Source organism: Staurois parvus, unplaced genomic scaffold (assembly GCF_062004578.1).
Source record: "Staurois parvus isolate SC_StPar_1 unplaced genomic scaffold, SC_StPar_1.0 ptg000362l, whole genome shotgun sequence".
NCBI lineage: Eukaryota > Metazoa > Chordata > Amphibia > Anura > Ranidae > Staurois > Staurois parvus.
In genome coordinates, this window is record NW_028318158.1 from 11,120,309 (window position 1) to 11,142,252 (window position 21,944).

The 21,944-nt window shown below is 41.8% G+C and overlaps 1 protein-coding gene across 2 annotated transcripts in view; it reads right to left on the bottom strand.

Moving 5' to 3' along the window:
- Positions 1-3,943: 3,943 nt before the first annotated feature.
- LOC149456439 (EH domain-containing protein 3) overlaps positions 3,944-21,944 on the bottom strand; it is a 94,830-nt gene continuing 76,829 nt past the window's right edge. For both annotated transcript variants that reach the window (XM_089685113.1, XM_089685112.1), the window contains one exon: positions 3,944-21,145. In XM_089685113.1, the coding sequence (XP_089541239.1) occupies positions 20,618-21,145 (528 nt within the window). In that variant the 3' untranslated portion in view covers positions 3,944-20,617. The remainder of the gene's footprint in view (positions 21,146-21,944) is intronic.

Sequence of the window (21,944 nt, forward strand, 5' to 3'; positions counted from 1 at the left end):
GCTGTGTGCAATGTTCCATAGACAACAATGCATCTCATTTTGGATCAGTACAAAAACTCAGCATTTTTCACTCCTGTGTGCAACAGGCCTAACAACCAAGAAAGGGGAAGCACAGCATTTCTCTCATTATCACCCTCAAGTAAGATGCTTAAAGCTCTTTATATTTCTTTTAAATCTGACTCAGCATGCAGTGCATTACCCAGAGCTCCTTTGGGGCTTGAAGATGATATCCAACTCTCATGCATTCATTCTCTGAGACCTGGAATCATTGATTTACTCTGTGTTTATAGACTTATAAAAGGATGGAAACAGGATAGCAAACCAGCTGAGAATATTATTAAACCTGTATTTCTGAATGCCTTGTGCCGCCATTCTATGGACTGCGCAATTTTTGGGTTGCTTGTCCCTTACAGCTGAACGTAATTAAATATAGATAATTTAAAACAATGCAATGCAAGAACCAGCGCTCGACTCCACAGCATACCAGACACACCGATCCAGCGCACTGTAGCTACATCCCTGGAAACCACCAGCTGACCTCCAGTAAGCCGCACATCTACCCTTCTGGCTCCCCAGATGACATATGAGTGCCCCAAAATCCATATTAGACCAGGGCCCCTACCTGTAAAGAAACACAGCGGTGTACATCGCAGTCAAATCTTGCAATCCTCTGTACAGTAGAGTTCAGACTCGGGGAGGGAGAAGCAGCACAAGCAACCAAACAGTTGCTGATAGAAGGAGAGAGCAAAGCGACAGAGAAATGAGCTCATCAGTCTACTGCCATGTCCAGTTGCAGTCTTAGGAGGGGACAAAACCTGTAAGTATAACTTAATGGCAGCAGAAAAGTATCAGGTCTCCTGATGCTGTGATTCTCAATGATGTGCTGTGCTACAAAGCTTTGAAAATCATACAAATTATTTGGAAAGAAAAATGCTCCTTTATAGGAGTTTTATCTGAGTTTATTTTATGTTGGCCATAGACGATCAGATATATCCCTGACATTGATGGGTGGTGAAACATCTGCCCCTTTCTCTGTCACAGCTGACTAACCTGAAGGTTTTTAATCCACACTCCAGGCAGATATAGAAGGTACAAAATAATGCAGCTCTGTCATTAATGTGGAACTAAACTGTATCTGAGCACCACAAACTGAAACACTATAGAATTGATTTTTAATATTTAAAGCAAACTCCCCCCATCCATCCATGTTTCCATGCTTTATTTTGTTGAAAAATCACTTTGAAGCTGACCCCCAGCATTTCTAACCATGGCCATCTTGATTAACAGCAGATTATGCACTATTATTTATTACAGGTACTTGTATAACGCTGTCAATTTACACAGTGCTTTGCCTGACTCTCAAGGGGTGTACAGTCTAAGGACCCTAACTTACATTCATACATACACATACTAGGGCCAATTTAGACAGGAGCCAATTAACCTACCAGCATGTCTTTGGAGTGTGGGAGGAAACCGGAGTACCCGGAGGAAACCCCACGCAGGTACAGGGAGAACATGCAAACTCCGGGCAGGTGGTGCCGGGGTTGGGATTCCAACCAATGATTCTAGTAATATCAGGTGGAAGTGCTAACAATTTATCCACTGAGCTGCCCCATGTAACATTTCCTTATTGGAATCCATCTGCCCTTAGCTTAGGCATGTAGACAGGAGGGCATGCTTAGCTGAGAAAGCTCCTCTTCCAAATGAAAGCAAAAAAAATGTCCACGTAGACTCCTGGGATGTATGAGCAGGAAACTGGGAAGCAACTGATGAAAAGTAAAAAAAATAATAATAAATAAAATATAAACATAATATCCTTCCTATGTATTTAGGGCCCATTCTCACATGGATGTAGTGAAAATGCTGGCAGAAACAAATATTTTTGCCCCTGTTTCTGCAAACATTTGAAAACTAGCTAAAAAGCGCAATATTTGCAGTGCAGTCATTTGTAATTGGCACCCCAGATGCGAGTAGCTGTCTTGCATTTTCCTGCCTGCATAAAAACAAAATGCAAAACACGCTTAGCGCATGTCCAAAATTTGCTATATAAGCTTCTTTAGTGTGTTTTTGGAACAAAGGGAGGCCCAAATGTCTGCTGCCACTCCAAAAACATACTAAATAAAGCACAAAAAAGGCCCAAAACAGGAACAGCCCTGCTAATGCTAGCAGCATGTGGATTAGGAGAATTTAGTTCCATTTTAATACATCAATAAATGTATTTATTTTTAAATGCAAGCAGTGCGTGTCCCCTAATTTGCCCTGGTATCGGCCCTTTGTAATCTTACAGTTGTGACCAAAATTATTCAACCCCCACTGAAATTGAGTGTTTTGGCCAGTTTGACATTGCTTTTGATCATTCAGTCATCTTGCTTACATTTACATTAAAGAGGCACTTGTAGGTCAGACAAATATAACATAACAGTTATAATGAAATAACCACAAATGTCTTTTCTGTGCTCACAGCATTATCAGTTTTATTCAACCCCCAAGTGACATTCAATCTTAGTACTTAGTACAGCATCCTTTTACAGTTATAACAGCTTTTAAACGTGAAGCATAGCTTGACACAAGTGTCTTGCAGCGATCTACGGGTATCTTCGCCCATTCTTCATGGGCAAAGGCCTCCAGTTCAGTCACATTCTTAGGCTTGCGCACTGCAACTGCTTTCTTTAAGTCCCACCAGAGGTTCTCAATCGGATTTAAGTCTGGTGACTGCGATGGCCACTCCAAAATGTTCCAGCCTTTCCTCTGCAACCATGCTCTAGTGGACTTGGAGGTATGCTTGGGATCATTGTCCTGTTGAAAGGTCCAACGTCTCCCAAGCCTCAGGTGTGTGACGGACTGCATCACGTTTCCATCCAATATCTCCTGGTACTGAAGAGAATTCATGGTACCTTGCACACGCTGAAGCTTCCCTGTACCTGCAGAAGCAAAACAGCCCCAAAGCATGATTGACCCTCCACCATGCTTCACAGTAGGCAAGGTGTTCTTTTCATCATAGGCCTTGTTCTTCCTCCTCCAAACATAGCGTTGATCCATGGGCCCAAACAGTTCTAATTTTGTTTCATCAGTCCACAGAACACTATCCCACAACTTTTGTGGTTTGTCCACATGGCTTTTGGCATACTGCAGTCGACTCTTCTTATTCTTTGGAGACAGCAAGGGGGTACGCCTGGGAGTTCTGGCACGGAGGCCTTCATTACGCAGTGTGCGTCTTATTGTCTGGGCTGAAACTTCTGTACCCACATCTGACAAATCTTTTCTCAGTTCCTCAGCAGTCACACGGGGACTTCTCTCCACTCTACGCTTCAGGTAGCGCACAGCAGTCGAAGTCAGCATCTTCTTTCTGCCACGACCAGGTAGCGTTTCAACAGTGCCCTTTGCCTTGAATTTGCGAATGATGCTTCCTAAGGTGTCTCTTGGTATGTTTAACATCTTTGCAATCTTCTTATAGCCATTGCCCTTCCTGTGAAGAGAAATCACCTCTTCTCTTGTCTTCCTGGACCATTCTCTTGCCTTCACCATGTTTGTAACCACACCAGTAAATGTCTAGAAGGAGCTGAGTATCACAGTCATTTTAAAGCTGCCTAATTGGTGCTTATTATGCTTGATTGCTGCTCGGTGACATCCACAGGTGTTTTCAATACCTGATGGAAAGCACCTGTATGAACCTCTGTTCTTCAGAGTGGTAGTCTTTAAGGGGTTGAATAATTGTGGCAATGAAGAAACCACATAAGAACCATTTACTACTGTATTACATAAACAATTGATGTCATTTTAGTTGCATTTGGGTAGTTACAACGTCCTTGTAGGATTTGATTCTGAATACAATTCCAAATGTACACTATAGTCCCTAAACCCCTTTACAGCATTGGGGGTTGAATAATTTTGGTCACAACTGTATGTACAGCAAAGCTCAAATAAAATAAAATAGTACAAAGGATTGGAATGTAAATATGTTTATTTTATTAATCTTTATATGTTACATTTTATTCATAAAACCATCAGTAAGAAGTACGCCCCATCTGGGTGTGCAGGTTAAGTCATCAATAGCCATGCTGAGCACAGCCACCTCATTACCTGCTGCAATCCACCTTGGTCATATCTAATCTGTGGTCTGTATAATACAGTGTATACATAGCTACACTATCAATACAATCATTATCTGTTTGTAGAAACCAATACTTTATTGAGTGGTCCAACCAACTGAAGACATGGCACAGGGATACATATTATACAAAATATTTTCTGGGTGCACAAGGGTTAAACAATTGTTACCCGGGTGTGGGGTGATAACAGTTATTTAGCATTAATACAGATGAGTTCTTACATAAACTGTAAGTATAGAAGAAACCCAGCTGCAAATCTTACTGGGAATCAACATTTTAAGTGCATGTATGGCCAAATCGTTTTGTTTAGGGAGGGGTTAACCCCATTCAGTTCATAGAGAATTTCCCTCACTTTCTGCACTGAATTTATAAGGAAGGGAAACATCTTTGCAAAATGAGGAATTCACCTCTTGGATGGTTGTCACCCATCAGAACACGTGTTGAAAAAATTCCCCTTCACCTCTTGTTCTTGAGGCAGATGTCAAATTTTGGATCTCCCATTTCTTTCTGTCTTGGTGACAATGATTGCCAAGACTAATAGAGAAGACGAATCTCCAAAGTAGAATTTCCATTCAAAAGAAAAAAAAAAGTTAGACATTTATTTCCTGGTGCTTTTCCAAAAATGCAAGGCTTTTAAAGAGAGTGAACCAACAATAAAAACCTAATTTGTAGAAAGAGTATTGTGCTAAAAACAGCATTCATAGAATTAAGTGTCCTATTGCTAAAGTAGTTAACCCTTACATATACCCAGAGATGACACAAAACCTCCTACATAAGTTTTACCTGTTTATCTGCAGCTATTTCTTCTGTAAAGCCATTCAAAGTCCAGAATTTACAAAGCATTTTTGAGCCTCTGCAAAAGCAGGGAGTGGGGAACTGAAGTTACACTCTGCAGAGCTCATTTGTAGCTGATTGGAGGGTAGGGACACCCCCGCCTCCCCTTCACACCGCACACAGGAACAGAGCTAAGGCTGTCAATCAGCTGGAGGTCCCTCCCCATCACCATTTTTCTCTTGGTGTCAGGAAAACATGACTTGTGCTGATAGCAGAGGAACAAGACAGCAAACATAAATGACACTCAATGCTCTAGATTGAGACAAATACACACTATAGAAGGATTTGCTTTGCTCATATTTCATGTGAGTGGTTTACAACCACTTTAAATAAATGGTAGAAAAAAAAATTAACTAAGCACCTTGAGGGTTCAGATTTCCCTTCCCCCCACAATCATCATTTAGTAACAAGGACTTGGTATATCCATTGAATGACCTATTCAGCCAATTTCATATTATTAACAGCTCGATTAAGGGGGAGTGTCTGAACCCCTGAAACATATTAGATTTCTTTTTCAAACAATAACGTTTCTGCATTCTATGAACACTGATGTGGGTCCATTTCTGCTTTCTATAAATTTAGATTTCTCTAAGGACCCCCCTCTTTTTGGGTTAGTCTGGTGTATGTGAGCAGCCTCACCAAAGTAGTCAGTGTAAAGAATAAAAATGGTCAATCACATCACAAAAATAGGAGATTCTTCCCCTCTTATACATGTATTTCAGCAATAAAAACCTGACTGTGGTCTAACCTTTCCCTAATCCATACAAAACAAGAAAAAAGAAAGATTTGCTTTTTGATAACCTTTAATATAATACATGCTGAGCTGATCTCTGTGTGTGGAGGATAACTACAGCCTTGCGTGTAAATTGGGGATTACAGTTGTGACCAAAATTATTCAACCCCCAATGCTGTAAAGGGGTTTAGGGACTATAGTGTACATTTGGAATTGTATTCAGAATCAAATCCTACAAGGACGTTGTAACTACCCAAATGCAACTAAAATGACATCAATTGTTTATGTAATACAGTAGTAAATGGTTCTTATGTGGTTTCTTCATTGCCACAATTATTCAACCCCTTAAAGACTACCACTCTGAAGAACAGAGGTTCATACAGGTGCTTTCCATCAGGTATTGAAAACACCTGTGGATGTCACCGAGCAGCAATCAAGCATAATAAGCACCAATTAGGCAGCTTTAAAATGACTGTGATACTCAGCTCCTTCTAGACATTTACTGGTGTGGTTACAAACATGGTGAAGGCAAGAGAATGGTCCAGGAAGACAAGAGAAGAGGTGATTTCTCTTCACAGGAAGGGCAATGGCTATAAGAAGATTGCAAAGATGTTAAACATACCAAGAGACACCTTAGGAAGCATCATTCGCAAATTCAAGGCAAAGGGCACTGTTGAAACGCTACCTGGTCGTGGCAGAAAGAAGATGCTGACTTCGACTGCTGTGCGCTACCTGAAGCGTAGAGTGGAGAGAAGTCCCCGTGTGACTGCTGAGGAACTGAGAAAAGATTTGTCAGATGTGGGTACAGAAGTTTCAGCCCAGACAATAAGACGCACACTGCGTAATGAAGGCCTCCGTGCCAGAACTCCCAGGCGTACCCCCTTGCTGTCTCCAAAGAATAAGAAGAGTCGACTGCAGTATGCCAAAAGCCATGTGGACAAACCACAAAAGTTGTGGGATAGTGTTCTGTGGACTGATGAAACAAAATTAGAACTGTTTGGGCCCATGGATCAACGCTATGTTTGGAGGAGGAAGAACAAGGCCTATGATGAAAAGAACACCTTGCCTACTGTGAAGCATGGTGGAGGGTCAATCATGCTTTGGGGCTGTTTTGCTTCTGCAGGTACAGGGAAGCTTCAGCGTGTGCAAGGTACCATGAATTCTCTTCAGTACCAGGAGATATTGGATGGAAACGTGATGCAGTCCGTCACACACCTGAGGCTTGGGAGACGTTGGACCTTTCAACAGGACAATGATCCCAAGCATACCTCCAAGTCCACTAGAGCATGGTTGCAGAGGAAAGGCTGGAACATTTTGGAGTGGCCATCGCAGTCACCAGACTTAAATCCGATTGAGAACCTCTGGTGGGACTTAAAGAAAGCAGTTGCAGTGCGCAAGCCTAAGAATGTGACTGAACTGGAGGCCTTTGCCCATGAAGAATGGGCGAAGATACCCGTAGATCGCTGCAAGACACTTGTGTCAAGCTATGCTTCACGTTTAAAAGCTGTTATAACTGTAAAAGGATGCTGTACTAAGTACTAAGATTGAATGTCACTTGGGGGTTGAATAAAACTGATAATGCTGTGAGCACAGAAAAGACATTTGTGGTTATTTCATTATAACTGTTATGTTATATTTGTCTGACCTACAAGTGCCTCTTTAATGTAAATGTAAGCAAGATGACTGAATGATCAAAAGCAATGTCAAACTGGCCAAAACACTCAATTTCAGTGGGGGTTGAATAATTTTGGTCACAACTGTATATAGGGGTTTTATGCAGGTCTATCTGTTCCAAACTATTAAATCTTTTGATGTAGAATACAATTGTTTTATATAACACCAACTATAAATTTGAGGAATCTCATAAATTGCAATAATAAAAATCAGTAACAAATTATTAAATGCCACCCTGAAAACATTGGTTGTGTGCTTACATTGAAAATGACAAAAGTAGTGCCAATTTTGAGCTGAAACTGAATGAAATGACCATGGGACAAATTATTTGTCAGTGATTGTTTGCCTAAACAGCTACATTTCTAACCCATCCAATCATTTCCAGCTTCAATGTTGTAAAATACCGGTAGGTCTTAGTAGATCTAAGGAGTATTTTTAAAATACAGCATTTATTAGATGCAATTAAAAAAAAGCAATCAACTGGTTCCTCAAATGTTTGAAATGATACACGTATGACCAAAAAACATAAGGGCTGTCATTGATTAACTGACCTGAACAAGAATGCAGATCAAAGTCAAGCTTTTATGTAATTTTGTTCCAAGTCAGCCTCCGAAAATATTGAACCATAGAAATTATGTAAGCCATACTGTATTTTCATTGTTTAAAAAAAAAAAAAAAAAAGGAGTATTCCATTTCAGGCAACAGCCAAATCCACTTTTCTAACACTGATAAAAAATATTCACATCTCTCATGTGGGCAACTATGGCAAAAGCATGAAGACAACTAATGGTGCTGGATACTGAACAGAGACCTGGAGAAGTACCTTCATTATTTATAAAGCTGACCATACCCGGCTTATTTTATTTTGTTCAGCCGGGGTGGATGGAGAACCCCGGCTGCCTGGATACAGCGGCACTGACAAACAGTGACTGCGTCTAATAAGATGCAGTCATTGTTCGGCTGATATTTTTCCAACTGGCTCAGTTGATTTTTAAATCTACTTTTGTTGAACCAGATGGTAGGGCCACCCATGGCTCAAATTAAGGCCAATGCAGTAGGTCAGCTTTAGATATCAGTTTGTAGTAGAATGGTAGGGTCTCTCCTCTCTTATATACAATATAAAAATGATAGGAGACTGCAAACATAATACAACAGATGGTCAGAGTCTGTGGATATGATACAAAAGATGGTCAAGGTTGTTAACATGGTACGTGTGTGGGTGGACACTGGCAAATCCAAGTCACAGGAAATTGCTAAAAATCACTGCCAATACAGCCCCTACTACATCGATGTTCCCACTGCCAACTGCAAGTTCAAAAGAGACACAGGTTGAAATCAGGGCCTTGTTAGATCCTGCAAAATCAAACTTAAAACCTGAAACAGATCTAAAGCCAGTAAAAACACAAAAAGTGTCATATTATTTGTCTTGACAATGAATCCTACTTCTTCCTCTGTCACCTGCAGCATTCATTTTACACTATCAAAGAGTCTTCAGATCACCTGCTGGACCCTCTATACTCCTCATCTTAATCCATGTTAGACCTCATGTCTCCACCACCCTGAAATCACAATATTCTTGAAGAACACAAAGGATGCTTGGCCTGATTCCTGACTACAAACAAGACTGTGCAATGTGCAAAAACCTTTAGCAATACCCACACAGTATTAAAGTGTCACTAAATCCAAATGATAAAAAAACTGTCAATAAATGCTGTATTACATGCTGTCCATACTCACTCGTTCACTAATATGGGATTCATTTTCTGTATTCTGCAAAAAAACTGGTTGATCCTGCTGTTCTTTATCTCCATCTTCTGTTCATGTCTCCAATTCATCTAGGGAGTTTGCAGCTATAGAGGCAACTCTGCACATGCTCAGTTTTCAGTGAGTTTCTATGCTGAGCGTTTCCTCCCTATCACATCTGAGCAGCCCATGTGACTATAGAGTCACACATGTGGGTGTATAAATGACAGTCCACTTCCTCCCTCCTCCTCCATGCCCACTAACCAGCTAAACATAATGGGGGCAGGATATTACATATAATATCACCTCCCTCTTACTCTAAGACAAAGGCTGGAGGGGTGTAAAACAGCTTCTGGCTGACAGATATCTGCCCACACCATGGTATTTTCAGAAAATAATAAAGATTTGATTTTGAATATACACTCCTACACGCCACTTTATTAGGTACACCTTTTGCTTGGTAACACAAATTGTTAATCAGTCAACCACATGGCAGCAATTCAATGCATTTAAGCATCTACACTCACGGCCACTTTATTAGATACACCTTGCTAGTGCCAAGAAAATATCCCCACACCATTACACCACCACCACCAGCCTGAACCATTTTTACAAGGTAGGATGGATTCATGCTTTCATGTTGTTTACGCCAAATTCTGACCCTACCATCTGAATGTCACAGCTGAAATCAAGACTCATCAGACCAGGCAAAGTTTTTCCAATCTTCAATTGTCCAATTTTGGTAAGCCTGTGTGAATTGTAGCCTCCATTACCTGTTCTTAGCTGACAGGAGTGGCACTTGGTGTGGTCTTCTGCTGCTGTAGCCCATCTGCTTCAAGGTTCGATATGTGTTGTGCATTCAGAGATGGTAGTCTGCATACCTTGGTTGTAACGAGTGGTTATTTGAGTTACTATCTATCATCTCGCCTGCCCATTCTCCTCTGACCTCTGACATCAACAAGGCATTTTCATCCACACAACTGCCGCTCACTGGATATTGGATATACTGGATATTTTCTCAGTAAACCCTAAAGATGCCTGTGCATAAAAATGCCAGTAGATCATCAATTTTTTAAATATTCAGACCAGGCCGTCTGGCACCAACAACAATGCCATGTTCATTTAAATCCCATTTCTTCCCCATTCTGATGCTCAGTTTGAACTTCAGCAAGTCATCTTCACCACTTCTAGATGCCTAAGTGCATTAAGTTGCCATGTGATTGGCTGATTAGCAATTTGTGTTACCAAGCAATTGAACCTAATGAAGTGATTGGTGAGTGTATTTGTATGCCCATTTAATACAGTTTATTGGTATTATTTATTTATTTTTACTCTGTATTGTTTGTTTTTTTTATCATTTAGAACATGCGAACAACAGCAGAGGACTAGAGGCTCCTCCTGCTTATGTTTCCCTGCAGACAGGCTGGGAAAGAGCTGGGTCTTGTGACAGCTGTATGATGATTAGGAAAAAGATACTTAGATTTTTTTTTTATTAAAATAATGACAGTGCCATCATCCTAACCTAAAAATTTCCAGACTGTGATCTGCAAACCACCATGCAATAGAAACTCCCTGACTGCTGTTGGATGTGGTGTGACTGGTGGCAGGTGGTCAGCTTCCACCTCATCCTTCCAACCTAGCCAGGAGCAAAATCTCTGGCTAACACTAGGGTGAAGCCCAGCATGTACTGCAAGTATCAATGAAAAGGGGGGAGATATTTTAAGCAGTCAGCAAACAGTGTGTGTGGGAGAAGAGTGATTGCAACAGTGCCATAACAAATTAAAGTAAGAACCATTAGAGAAAAATGTAAAACGGAGGAGTAAAGTACAAGAGAGAAGCTGTAGAAAGCAAGTATATAGAGGGTCTCCAAACTTTCTAAACAAAGGGCCAATTTACTGTTCTTTAGACTTTAGGGGGGCTGGACTGTGCCCAGTGGGAGTAGAAAATGTCCTGATATCAGTAAGCAATGCCCCTTTTTTGGCATAAGGGGGAGGAATATTGCCCCACCGTTGCTGTCAGTGAGAGGAATATTGCCCCATCATTGGTGTCAGTGGGAGGAATCGTGCCCCATCACTGGTGTCAGTGGGAGAAATAGTGCCCCATCATTGGTGTCAGTGGGAGAAATAGTGCCCCATCATTGGTGTCAGTGAGAGGAATAGTGCCCCATCATTGGTGTCAGTGAGAGGAATAGTGCCCCATCATTGGTGTTAGTGGGAGGAATACTACTGATATAGAGTATGGTACCACAGCAAAACAGCAACAGGTCAGAAAGAGGTGTAAGGAAAGAGACCACAACTAATAAATATATCATCCATAAAAAGACCCTGCCACTGCCCTCCAAGCTTCTCTTGTAAGAACCCTCAGATGATTTTTTTTTAGGGCTGGAGTCAGAACCAGGCATTCACTGTCCACCAATCTGTGACTTGGCACCTAAAAGTAACCCCTGTACCATATGGGGTTTTCAGGTTCAAGACAGGTTTACATGACAGGTCCATTCACACCACAGTGCACTACAATGTATAGGGCACATTATGTTGGGCAGCATGGAAAAATAAGTCCTGCACATTTTTTTCAAAATGGAGCCTAGCACAAGGCACAAAGCATTTGCACCCAGGTGTTGTGGTGCGATATACTGCAGGTGCATTCTAGTGCACTGTATACAGTCATGTAAATATGCACAAAGACAAACAAACGAAACCAGCGCTCAAATCTCCATTCAAACCAAGAGGAATTCACAATGGCAAATGAAGAGGTGCAGCCCTTCAAAGATCGGGAAATCCGGGTAATGATGAACAAAAACAAAAAAAGGGCTCACTCTCATCGTGCATTACCATGGTAAACCACGTATTTATTGTATAATCAAATAGATATATATTCTGAGGAAGGGGGGTCGTCTCCTGAAAGGCGTCAGCTTATCCCCAATTGGGGCACAGCATTGCATTGACCACCATTGCGGACTATTCATACTGCTTTTATTATCCTTTGGTTTGTGAGTATATATCTATTTGATTATACAATAAATACGTGGTTTACCACGGTAATGCATGATGAGAGTGCGCCCTTTTTTCGTTTATGTAAATATGCACACCCTATAGAAATTGTTGATTTTTTAACATACTTGAACAGGCACACAGATCTTGATTTAAATAGTGTCTACAGATACATTTGATATACTTGATGACAAATGACACATAAAATTGACATGATGCAGTCATCTTCCTGATCTAAGAAACAAAAATTCAGATTTATCATATTGAAAAAGTAAGAACACCTCTACATCTACTATCACTTCAAATTCCTTAAATTAAAATTTAGTGTTCCAGATATTGTGCCAATAATTAGAATTTCCTTTGGAAGTAGGTAGGTGGAACCTATTTTATTTAAACCTTAGATATTTTCGGTCCGGTGTTCCCTTTGCTATTGCCATGTGTAATGTGAGCATGCCAAGATCAATAGAGCTCTCTGTGGCCCTCAGAAATTGGATTCCTATATGTCTAATATATCTATAAGGGATTTAAAAAACCAATCATTCCACTATAAGGAAAATAATCTACAGTTGCACTGATCTCAAACAACTGCTAATTTGTCTAAGACTGGCTGGCCCAGCAAATTCAACCCAACTTGATACAACCTGACAGAGATTGCACCAATTCAACCTGCATGAGAGATTTGCTGTTTTAAGAAAAAAAAAAGCTTTTGCTGTCTAAAAAGAATATTACAGCAAGATTACAGTTTGCCATTGAACATACAGGCAAATACCAGGCTCTCTGAAGAAAGATCATTTTTGAGTTGCTAAGTCACAGTAACAGTAGACATGCTTAACATCATCAAGAGAAGAGTCTCATAGCAACTGTGAAGCATGGTGGTGGAAATGTTATGATTTGGAGTTGCTTTGCTGCTTCAGGGCCTGAGCAGCTTACAATCACTTGCCAGCTAGCTAGCCAACAACCAAATTAACCTGTCTAACAATGTGCGTTTGTAAATGTGTGCTAACTAAACCCCTATTTTTAAATACATATGTAAGCCACAGAGCCACATCACGGCACCCCGACATTCTGTGGTCCTAACTCTACAAATTTTTCCTCATAGTAGAGGCACATGTATTTAATGGATAGACCAAGGGCAGGTGATCCTGAGGGAGCCCACCCCTCCTTAAAGGTACAGGAGCGCACTGGACACCCAGCATATAGCACAATGGCAGCCAGGGTATCCAGTGCACTCACTAACCTCCATTACAGCATACAAAAGAGTTTTTAAACGCATATTGTTAGACAGGTTAATTTGGTTGTTGGCTACCTGGCTGGCAAGTTGAACTGGCTATCTTATCCCCCTTTTTGATAAGTGATACCTATCCATGTCCCTTGCTGATTAAAGCAATTTTTAGACTTTGGCTGCTGACCACTGTTGTTGGTTAGCTGGCTGGCAAGTTGAACTGGGTGGCTTTAGTAGTTTGACATGTAACTATGTAACTCTGGTTGAGAAACACTGCACTATGTTTAACACTCACAAGCTTGGAACTGATTGGCTCCTGCTGTGTACATTGCAGCACTTACAACTGTCATGTGCATTGCCCAATGATATAATCCTGTGTGTGTGCACCTGTGTACTTCCTTCTACTACGACTTCCCAATCCTCGGTGTACAGTGTGTAAATCAGGACGATGAATCATACCGACACATCAGGACACTATCAGATCCAACATCACAGCCAGACAAAGCAAGGAAATGAGCAAGAGCTGGAAGTGGGGGAGCTTTGTAAAATATAGAATGACAGTAAAACACAAGACTTTGAAGTATATATTTATAAAATAAGTTACATATTATAGACAAAAGATAAAAATACTATCCGTTTTTCATATTGTTTTGCCATTATTTCTTATCCTAGATGGAGATTTACAGTAAACGTTCTTCAGCAATTGTAATGATTACTGAAAAACATACAGTATTCTTTGGCCAATGACAAACTAGCAATCTGAGAACTTGCCAGAGACAGGATCACTAAAATGTGCACTCACCTGTCTATGTGTGACTCAGTCATTGGCTGCATGAGTAAGGCATCGCTCACTTGCTGACAAAAATACTGCAGAACCTAAGAGGCCAGAGAGAGCCTTGCCCATCCAGCAGATGAGTGGCTCACTGTCCTTCTGGGACCTACGTAGTGATCCAGTCACTTGTGAGTCTAGCCAGCAACAGGATCACTAATGCAACATGGGATTTACAGTTGAACTCCAGCTAAATACACATAAGGAATACATTTAGAGCTAATGTTTTAGCGGTCTAAGGATTTTTGATTCTTTTCAGCCAGTCTTGTGATTCACACAGGTCTACTGCACTGCCAGGATGGCGGAAAAATAATACCTGGTGCAGCTTTGCAGATTCCTGTGTTACCTACATGCTCACTGTATAATCAATAAGCATCATGAACATGGGCGGACTGACTATTCGGGAACTTGGGTACTGCTCGATGGCCCGGGGTCAGTAGGGGGCCCCATGAGATGCCCCTGGTACCTTTCATAGGCTTTTTTGGGTGTGGTTTGAGTGTAGGCAAGGCCACAGAGGCCCCATGATCCCCTATTGCCTGGGGGCCTGGGGAAAGTAGGGGGACCAATGAGATGCCCCATGTACCTTTCATAGGCTTTTTTGGGTGTGGTTTGAGTGTAGGTGAGGACACAGTGGCCTCATGAGATGTCCTGGTACCTTTCACAGGCTTTTTTGGGTGTGGTTTGAGTGTAGGTGAGGACACAGTGGCCCCATGAGATGTCCTGGTACCTTTCATAGGCTTTTTGGGTATGGTTTGAGTGTAGGCAAGGACACAGGGGTCCCATGATCCCCTATTGCACGGGGGCCCCATGAGTTGTCAGTCCGCCCCTGATCATGAAGCATTCTTGATTCCAGTGAGCAGACAGGTGATGGTGCCCCCCTCCTGGGTATGCAATGTGGCAGACTTGTGTAAATCGCATGTCTGGTTGAGCTGAATTAAAAATGTTGGCAGGTATCAGCTCACATATACACTATATGGATAAACACTTATACACACCCATCTAAATGATTGAGTTCAGGTGCACAAAGCCAGCTCTATAAAGGCATGCTTTTATGAGTTTTATGTGGAATAACGCTTGCTAGCCTGTATAGGTCCCTGACCTCAACCCTACTGAACACTTTTTGGATGAATTGGAACAACATCTATGACCCAGGTCTTCTCATCCAACATCAGCACCTGACTCCAGTAACATTCTTTTGACTGAAAGGGCACAAAGGTCCAAAAACTCCTTCCAAAATCATATAGAAAGCCTTCCCAAAGAGTGGAGGCTGTTATAGTTACAAAGGAGGGCCAAGTCCATACTAATACTCATGGTTGTGAAATGGCCAATCCAACAAGCCCATACATAGTAGGTGTGATGGTCAGATGCCCACAAACCTTTCACCATATAGTGCATATATTTCAAATTTGTGCTATCAATTTGCCTGGAACTCTGATTAAAATTGCCAGTAAACCAAAGATTGCTGACTTCACCATACAATACATGAAACATCTATTCTGGAAATTCACAAATGTGCATGCAAAACGTTCTTTTACTAACACAGAATAAGAGATAAATGACCTTGCACTCACTGGACAAATTACCATATCCTTTGCCATTCCATGTAATTGACATATCTTGGGCTGAGAAAGGGCTAATTGCAGAGTAATTACAAGGTGGTATCAAAACATTTTGAGACTAGTTTTGTAACATGCCAACAGATGGCATTACAAGGCTGCACGCAAAGCCACAGGGAGCACCAACCTTCATAAGTAAGTGTGCCAAAAGACATCGTCTTGTGTACATTGGCAGCTGTGAAACTGCTATTTCATCATGGACAGCAAGTTAGAACAAAGAGAACATGTGGAATTCTGTGTGAAAATGGGCAAATCTGTCACAGAGATGTTTTGACTCACGACAATGAGTTGCTCGAGTTGTTTTGAGTGGTATGTTCACTTCAAGAGCGGAAGAACATCACTCGAAGATGACGAGCTGTCAGGAAGACCTTCAACGAGCTTAACTCCCAAAAATGCCCTCTTCCTGAAGATAAAGATCCATCTCAAAGGTCGCCGTTTTGACAAAAGTATGATCCAGAGATTTGCCCACTTTCACGCAAAATGTTTGCTCTTTGTTCTAACTTGCTGTCTATGATGAAATAGCAGACGTGGTAACACATGTGGTCAGAATAGCACCAGTTGCACAGCTCCCGATGTACACAGGACAATGTCTTTTTAGCACACTGACTTATGAAAGTTGGCGCTCCCTGGGACTGTGCATGCAGCCTTGTGCTGCCATCTGTTAGCGTGTTACAAAACTAGTCTTCAAACCACCTCGTATTACAATTACTGATAGGAAGTCAACTGTGTGCAGAATAAGATCTCTTTTTGGAAACAGATTTTCAAGGGTTATAAAATTATTTTCTATTACATGTAGCTGAGAATATTCTTAAAAGCACATTTAAAAATCAATTTGTATTTAGGTTTACTGTTGTGTGCTCAGAACTATGGTGGCTTTCAGTGGAGTCCACTAATGTTCATGAAAATGGAGTCTCACAAAGACTGATTCCATCCTAATGACAGCTGACTATACTGTCTGTATGATAGGAGAGGCTGGGAGGAGCGAACATGGGATATCATCCTGTCCTTTATTTCATAATCTCAACAGATTTTCCTCTAAGCAAGTGACAAAAGCTGTATTCCTTTAAAAGGGGGGCTGTGACAAGTAGAATACAGTATTTTAAAGCTAAAGTTTAATCTGCTTAGATTTTACCTTCCCTGGTTCATCCCTCTCCCTCATCCACATGCTAATTACATTTTAAAAACCTTTCCATTTTCACCTTACTTTGTCATCTCCGGGTCTCTGTGCTTCTATATGATTATGGCAACCGAGAGGGGCAGGCATGGTGCTGTACAAAAGTTATAAAACACATCACAGCATCCTGTCTCAGTTCTCCATTTAAGAGCATTGGGATGACTCTTGGAAGGAGGTATGCAAATATCAAAATGCCTTGTTGGGTGGATGTCAATCTGGAGGGTGGGTGTCCTAGGCAGACTGTATTTACATGCAGACCAACCCAGGTAATGCCCATATGTGAGGTTGGTGATGGAACGCACCCAAATCCACGGAATGAAAGGGGGGGGGGCTAGGGACAGTTAGGCTGGGAAGGAAAAGGCTTGATTAAGAGGGGTGTCCTCCAACCAGGAAACAAGGCAGGCTACATCTGACTTGCTTTAGCTCATGGGTGTCCAACTGGCGGCCCTCCAGCTGTTGCCAAACTACAAGCCCCATGAGGCATTGCAAGATTCACAGTTACAAGCATGACTCCCAAAGACAGAGGCATGATGGGACTTGTAGTTTTGCAACAGCCGGAGGGCCACCAGTTTGACACCCCACTAATGCACATTGTAAACACCTCACAGTGTGCAGTGAAATCAGTTCAGGAGAGGTGGCTGCACTACTGTGCAGGAATGAAGGTAACGTAAGAGTTTAGTGTTCATTACAATTTTATCACAACAATGCTTGCCAGTATAATGGCAGAAGTCACATGGTTAATGGGAGGCGAAGCGTGATTGAGCAACCAAAGAGCCTAAAGGTGGCTGGTGGGGAAAAACATAAGAACACCTGCTCTGGGCAGCAAATCAAAAATGTGATTTTATTATTCAAACCATGCTTAAAGTGGTTGTAAACTCTAACATATACCCAATGAAGTGACTGGCCTCAGATAATACACAGAGATGAAATAATCCTCCAACCTGAGTCGCACCTGTTTATCTGCAGCATCTGTCCCCTACATCCATTCAAAGTGCAGAACTTACACAGGATCTCTCAGCTCTGAAAAGCAGGGGGAGGGAAGCTAATGTTTAACTCAGTGAGTTGAGCTCTGAGAGCTAATTGGAGAGAAGGAACTCCCCCCCCCTTCACATAGCACACAGGAACAGAGCTGAGGCTGTCAATCACAGGCTGTGCCCTCCCTTGTCACCTTTTTTCTCTTGGTGTCAGGAAAGTTTGTCAGGAGTTATTTATGCAGATAGTAGAGGAACGAAGCAGCAGACAAAAATTACACTTAGTGTTGTGGATTAGGGCAAGCACACACTATACAGGGATATGCTTTGTTCACATTTCATGTCTGAGGTTTACAACCACTTGAACTGACAGAATTCCTCACAATGTTGCTTTTCTTTGTGGTGTCTTATCTAAACTCGTATAAAGTTCATGCCAGGTCATTTAAATGACAACTTGAGCTTTTTAGCTATTATGAAATATTCTCTAATATTTTTGTTATTGTTCATATTCATCCCACATCAAACTTACATTTCTATCTCATCAACCTCTAGCCAAATCTCTCAGCACTTAGTTTCAGAAAACTCGACAGAGCAAAGTGTGACACCATAATACCTGCTGCCCTTGCAGCAGAAGGAGAGGCTAATACTCTGAGTCAGGGGCGTCCCTAGGGTTGGTGTCACCCAGTGCGATAACACTTGGTGACACCCCTTACGACAATCCCTGCAGAATGGATTGGATCTGCGGATTGAGCATAATGGATCAGATTCCGAACCATTATGCTCCCCAATCCGCAGATCTGATCCATCCTGCGGGTATCGTCGGCTTTCTTTACAACTTACGTTTTCGTGAAGCGGGTCCGGTGTCACCCCGTATAGGTTGCATGCCGACGATCCCCGCAGGATGGTTCGGATCTGCGCATTGAGCATAATGGATTGGAGTCCGATCCATTATGCTCCCCAATTCGCAGATCTGATCCATCCTGCGGGGATCGTCGGCTTGTTTTACAACGTACCTTTTCGTGGAGGGGGTCTGGTGTCACCCGGTGCGGCACGCACCCCCCTGCACCTGCCTCGAGACGCCACTGCTCTGAACAATTGTTTTGTTATAACAATACCAATATTCAGGGTTTCCTGATATGATTTACCTTAAATATTTTTTTATTTCTGCAGTTAATTTTTATTAATTCATTGTTCATTAGCTCCACAGTTTTCCAGTCCACAGAATCTAAGGAGGGGGAGTGGCCATACGGTGGACCTTTATTTTTAAATTCTTCCACATGTTCCTGACAGACTTGGGCCCCCATAAAAAGTGTTTTATGGAAATGTTTTTTTTTTTAATACTGCACTGGAGCTGATGATACGTGGCACAAATAAATGTCAATACTGCTTTCACCACAATTTTTAAAAACCCAAGATACAAGTGTTTCAGTTTTGCAAAGAATGAGAAATGTTACAACCTCTTCCAGATTTCTTGGCTTGGCCCCCACTAGGGAGACATGTGTCACTACTTAACCCCTGATGGAAGTGCAATGAACAAACAGCTTTAAAAACCTCTATCATATTTTTTGCTGTTTGTGTCACCATTGGAGAGATTTCCTCTCACTGTAAGTCATGGTGTCACTGTAAGAAGAAATTTGTCCTGGTTGACCGGTGTCACTTGGACAGAAAAAATAATGCAACTCTGAATTCATCAATACATAATTAAATGCATTTTTGAAATACATGCAAAGTACCTGAATTTGACCTGGTATTAGTCTCTTCTATAGCAGTGCTCAGACTGGGGGAGGGAGAAGCAGTCCAGAGAACCAGATAAGTATGCTGCACTGCAAGGAGCATGCTGATAATGGGAGAGAGCAGAGTGACAGAGAGATGAGCTTATTAGTTTTCTGTTTCTTCTTTCGCTATCCTGTCACAGGCTTTAAGTGACATAAATACATATTCTTAGGTGGGTAAAAGTAACTCTTCATTTGGGTATTTAGATTTTTGCCTTAAGGCTATTATAAAAGCAGATGATGGGGGGGGGGGGGGGAATCAGAGGAAGGGATTCCCCTCTGTTTTGGAAGATGCACTCGATATCACATCTCCAGGACAGGAAGTGAAAGGAATTCTCTCAGCTGACAGCAATAAACACCTGTCAGACGTTGTAACCCTTCCTCATTCTATTCAGTTTTGGCTGGATTTGACCTTCTGAGACCTGCATCTAGCCATCTACCATTCTCACTAAACCTCAATATCACTTGACATTCCTCATACAAAAACACTATCTTGTGAAAGATAAAACAATGAATGTGCTGAAATATCATTGAGACCTAGCTACAAGGATGTATTACAGAAATGTCGCTATCACGGATGACAAGACGGCTACATACACCGAACTACATTAAACAACAAACCGATAAGACACCGATGAGGTATTTAGATAGCAAAGAAATGGAACTGTAAGCACAATACAGCGCAACACAGAATGGGAAGTACAGCACGTCTTTTCGAGGTCTCTTTTTTTTCCCCTTCTTCGGAAATGTATGTTTTAGTAGTTGTCAGCCCGAAAACAAAAAAAAAAACTCCATTAGCTTTAGGTTATTCTGTTAATAAAAGCTCTGCGTCCTCTTTTTTTTTTGGTAGCATCCTGATATAGATAGAGAATTATCAACCAAAATGCTCACAGTAGGTTCACTTCACATTACATGTTAGAACTTCCTCCTCCGTCTTTATCTGGTCAAAATTACTCTACCAATTTTCTTTTGGATGGTGGGATGAGATGGCAAGGAAGATCGTTGGGAAGCTCGTGGCCTTCTAGTTTAACCTTGATGAGGTGATTGGCTAAGGCAAACTCTTCGTCATCCAGTAAGCCGTCCTTGTCTATGTCAGCCAGTTTCCAGATCTTGCCCAGCACTGTGTTTGGCAGTTTGGACTTCACCATCTCCTTCTTGGCGTTGGCCCCAGTGATCTTTCCATTGACGGGAGACAGCGTGTAGAAGATTTCATCGTACATGGGCTTGTCTCTGGATACCACCCAGTCTGCATCATCGATGCCTTCTCCTGCCCCCTCGCCATAACCGTGCCCAAATGGGCCATTCTGGGTGCCCTCAAATGCGCCTCCCTTGACCATCTGAACAGGTTTCTGAGTTTCCTCCTGTCTAACTAAGACCATCAAGTGGGCAATGTCATGTGCCAGCATCTCATCCACGGTTTCCAGAAGCTTGCTCTTCAAGGGTTGGAATTTTGTGAAGTCTTGGGATTGTAAAAGGTCCTAGGTTAAAAAAAAAAAATTAAAAATTAAAGGAGTTTAGAAGCTCACTCAACAGGTATTTAATCTGTACTTGCAATGTTTTTAAAGTAGAATGCTGGGCACAAAAAAAATAATCTTAATTAAAGGCTAAGTTTACCTTTTGGAACATGTTACATGTTCCAGCTACTGTCGCCAGTTCCACCGATTCCCCCCCCCCCCCCTCAGTTTGACAGCAGGTGGGGGATCTTCTCCCCTCACCCGCTTTCACGTTTATAAAAGAGCACGGCCATGTGGGGCTCCAGCCACACAGCCACATCATTCATTCAGTTTCCTGTGAATTAATGAACTACAAGTACCACCATCCATCGCAGCTGATGGTTTGTAGTTCTGAATGAACTGCGTGGAGCTGATAAGTGCTCTCGTAGTTCATTTACAAACCCTGTAGCAGCCTGACATTGCACCCCTGATCCACTAATCATGGGTACAATGCTTCCCAGGCTCATGCAGGAAAAAATAAATGCAAATTTTTTTCCTGCAAAAATATGTGCATTTATTATTTTCTCTGGAAAAGTGAACTTCAATACATGTTCTTCAATGACCACAGAGGAACTAAATCCACTTTGTGTGCACCAAATACTTTGCAAATCCACATATTACTATATCAGTGGTATTATCACTGTGCAGCAATTAACTTGTACAAAGTGCAGTGCTGTGGGTGGAACCCAACAGACCACACCCACTACTGGCTTCCTGTAGAGAACTACAGAAGGGGGCAGGTACAAGACCAGTCACACTGCACAAAGAGAGAGCTCAGCAGTGG